This window comes from Anopheles cruzii, unplaced genomic scaffold, assembly GCF_943734635.1.
Source record: "Anopheles cruzii unplaced genomic scaffold, idAnoCruzAS_RS32_06 scaffold03736_ctg1, whole genome shotgun sequence".
Taxonomy (NCBI): domain Eukaryota; kingdom Metazoa; phylum Arthropoda; class Insecta; order Diptera; family Culicidae; genus Anopheles; species Anopheles cruzii.
The window spans coordinates 1-1851 of NW_026457321.1; the positions used below are offsets into that span (position 1 = coordinate 1).

The 1851-nt window shown below is 51.4% G+C and overlaps 1 protein-coding gene across 1 annotated transcript; it reads right to left on the reverse strand.

Moving 5' to 3' along the window:
- Window positions 1-8: 8 nt before the first annotated feature.
- LOC128277076 (peritrophin-48-like) lies at window positions 9-1795 on the reverse strand (the record flags this gene model as incomplete). The annotated part of the gene is made up of 2 exons (XM_053015524.1): window positions 9-1016; window positions 1227-1795. Coding segments are annotated over 2 exons (1577 nt in total), but the record flags the coding sequence as incomplete, so codon positions are not given.
- Between the last annotated feature and the right edge of the window lie 56 nt (window positions 1796-1851).

Genomic DNA, 1851 nt, shown 5'->3' on the forward strand with positions numbered 1-1851 from the left:
GGGACTTCTCCCGGTTGATCCAGTATACACGTGGACGTCTCTCGAGTGCTGCAGACTAGGCTATAGATATCAAATACCTGGCCGACCGAACAGGTGCGCTCGATTGCTTGCGTGTCCATACACATGTAGTAACGGGTACAGTCTCCCTGGTGTGGCAAGTATCCGATGCCTACATTGTTTCCACATGGATTACTTTCAGCTGCTGGTGGCGAAGGATTCAAAGCGTCCAGTATGCAGGTAGATGTTTGACGGGTGCCACACATGCTACGATTGATGTCGAACACTTCGCCAGTGCCGCAGACTCGCTCGATGGCTTGCGTGTCCATGCACATGTAGTAACGCAAACAGTCTTCAGGATGTGGCTTGTAAGCGATACCGGAGTTTCCGCTACATGGGTTGCTGGGATTTTCGACCGGAGCACTACCTTGGTCCAGAACGCACGTTGACTGACCAACGGGCCCACAGCCTTTGGAGACTACGTCGAATATTTGATTATTTGGGCAAGTATTTTCGAAACCGTCTGCCTGAATGCACATATAGTATCGTTGGCAGTTGGTAGGATCGGGCACGTAGTTAACCCCAACGTTGCCTGCGCAAGGATTGGCGAACGGTTTGGAATCGGCGAGCAGGAGCGGAGTGCTCAGCGAGCACAGCGCATCATTCGTATTAATGCACCGATTGGTCAGCGTATCGTACCGCTCGTGAGAAGGGCATTCCATTTCGAACGCTTCATTGTTGATGCAGAGGAGATACTTCGTACAGCTATTAGGATACGGCACCGTTGAGGTTGACCCATCGCCACATAGGTTCTTCGTATCTAGACGGCACTTGGCAATGTCGGCGTCCATACAGACGTTGGCCTCCATGTCGAAGGACTTTCCGAGAGGGCAAGTCATGATGTGGGATTCCGCATTCAGGCACATTACGTACGAGTTGCAGTTGTTTGGAATTGGACGCAGAGCCATACCGTGGTTGTTCATGCAGTAGTGTCCAGTGGTGGTATTGGGAGTACCGGGCTGAGGATAGGGATTGAAATAGGGAATTTGATTAAGATGTGGAAAGTTGGAAGCTGATGGGAATCCAGGGATGGAAAGCGAGCGTGAGTTTGGTATGTATCTGGCGAAAGTATTTATAGGGGGGTGAAAGAGCGAATTATTTACAGCGATCTTTATTCGAGTGACTTAGCCTTAACTAAAGAGTCTTTTAAATAACAGCGTAGCACTTACGGTTGAAGGGCAAGGCACGTTAACCTCAAGATCGCACACGCCCAACGCAGGGTTGAATCTGGTTCCGATGGGGCACGTTTGTTGAATACCTTGGCCCGAGACACAGATGAAGTACACCCGGCAGTTGTTGGGATCCGGCCTGATGACTGGATTGAGCGGATCGTCTACGGCTGGGCAATCTAGTTCGGTGCACCCGACAACCGATGCTAGGTTACATTGGCCCACGGTTTTATCGAACTGAGTTCCTGCGGGACATTCGCGCGGGAACTCGGTCCCTTCGATGCATTGGACGAATCTTGTGCAGGAACCTTCCACCGGGAAGTTTTGCACGCCGGTTGCTGGGCACACTACGCATGCGTTACGATCACCGAAATCGCACATCTGTGTCGCTGCGACGAAAATAAACGGTAACGGGCACTCCTGCAAAAAGCCCTGACCTCCGACGCACGTGTAGTAACGCCAGCAGTCGGTTTCGTGAGGCACAAAACTGTACTGTGGTGCAGTAGCGCATAATGTTGCCTGTGCCTGCACTTGGGCGCAACCCACAAGGAACAGCGCCAACACTAAGCCTACAAATGATTTGAGAGATAGAACAGGTGGTCACAAATTTGCCGAACTACGCACA